This window comes from Paramacrobiotus metropolitanus, unplaced genomic scaffold, assembly GCF_019649055.1.
Source record: "Paramacrobiotus metropolitanus isolate TYO unplaced genomic scaffold, Prichtersi_v1.0 Parri_scaffold0000097, whole genome shotgun sequence".
In the NCBI taxonomy this organism is placed as follows: Eukaryota; Metazoa; Tardigrada; class Eutardigrada; order Parachela; family Macrobiotidae; genus Paramacrobiotus; species Paramacrobiotus metropolitanus.
The window spans coordinates 311,361-312,762 of record NW_026570317.1 but is presented as its reverse complement, the minus strand read 5'-3'; the positions used below and the strand labels follow the sequence as shown (position 1 = coordinate 312,762).

At 47.1% G+C, this 1,402-nt stretch overlaps 1 protein-coding gene across 1 annotated transcript; it reads right to left on the bottom strand.

Annotated features, from left to right (window-relative positions):
* On the bottom strand, positions 1 to 1,167 carry LOC129596898 (uncharacterized). The gene is made up of 3 exons (XM_055494299.1): positions 788 to 1,167; positions 283 to 732; positions 1 to 151 (listed from the first exon to the last, which is right to left on the bottom strand). Exons 1-3 carry the CDS (start codon positions 1,053 to 1,055, stop codon positions 84 to 86), a joined length of 786 nt encoding a protein of 261 aa, XP_055350274.1. The 5' UTR covers positions 1,056 to 1,167; the 3' UTR covers positions 1 to 83.
* Positions 1,168 to 1,402: the final 235 nt, after the last annotated feature.

Below are 1,402 nucleotides of genomic sequence, written 5' to 3'. Positions count from 1 at the left end.
CTTCAGGTCCCCATGTATGACGTTTATGGAGTGCAGATATGACAATCCTCTAGAGATTTGACGTGCAAAGTGGACGACGGCTTTCAATGAAAGTTCCTGGCCAGATTTCCTGCGAGTCTGCGACTAGCTACATATTTGGCCAAATCTCCGCCTGTAATCACATTCCAAAGACATACTGTTATCCTAAATCCAGAATATTGCTGATGTCGTGCAGATACGTCTGTCTGTTGAGCTAAGTGGCTTTATGTGAAACCGTCAATAGTACCACAACAATTTACTCACCTGGAATGTAGTCCATTACCAGCTCAATCGCTGTGCCGTTGCGGGTTTTAAAGATGCTAATCTTATGGTACCGGACAATATTCTCATGTTTCAGTAGTAACAGGTGCTTCCACCTTTCCGCATTTAAAGTGCTCTTTGAAAGCCCACAATCCTCGATTTGCTGAACAAAAATCTCCTTGACAGCTACAGTCGTTAGGCCTGCGACATCAGCAGGATTGGTAATCACGGCCTTGAAAACACTGCCATAAGTTCCTTGTCCCAGTTTGTCAACTCGTGATGTGTACTTATAGCAGCATGAACTCCCAAGTACTCTTTCCACGCCATGTTCTCCCAATTTAACAATATCTGGCACTAGTTTTGCGCCATCCGGTCCTAAATCCGGTAAGTCATTAATTTCGGAAATTGGAGAACTTGTAGGTCCGCTTCCATTCATCTGAATTTCTGGAATGTCTAAACAAGAGCGTTTCAGGTAGCTCTAGCGAGGCAACCAATAAAAAGGACTTACAATCAATAAAGTGCAAATACAAGCTGTTCACGGTATCAAGGGTCAATCGCCGGTCTTTATGGGCGACGAAAATGCGTTGTAGTAGTTCTCTTGTCAGCTTCAAAAAATCTTCTTCGTCCTCGTAACTCCGCTGAAAGTTCTCGGCGATGTATGGCCCAACCCCAACCGCCAGCGCCCTCTGCACATCCGCATCGGATTCCGCCTCCACGGTACGCTTTCCGGATGTGTGCCGGAAGACTGGTGCTTTTCCTTGTAGCATGAAAACCATGACGCACGCCAAACTCCAAACGTCTGTGTGGCGGCCGCTGCCACCGTATTTGGCAGGACTGGCTACTTCCGGGGCCTTGTACTGCCATGGCGATCTCGCGAGTGTGAATTCCTCGTCGGGTAGGGTCACGGCGCAGCTCATCATGTCCTTGCTGTAGTCGGCAATTTTCAAAGTTTTCTTTTCTGGCTCAAAAAAGATAAGCTTCTCGAGAGATGGCACGAGTTAGGGCTTCTCAATTGAACCGTACCGACATTGTATCTTATGCGTACCTACTGTACCGACACTGTATCCTATGCGTACCCACTGTACCGGCACTGTATCCTATGTGTAACCACTGTACCGACACT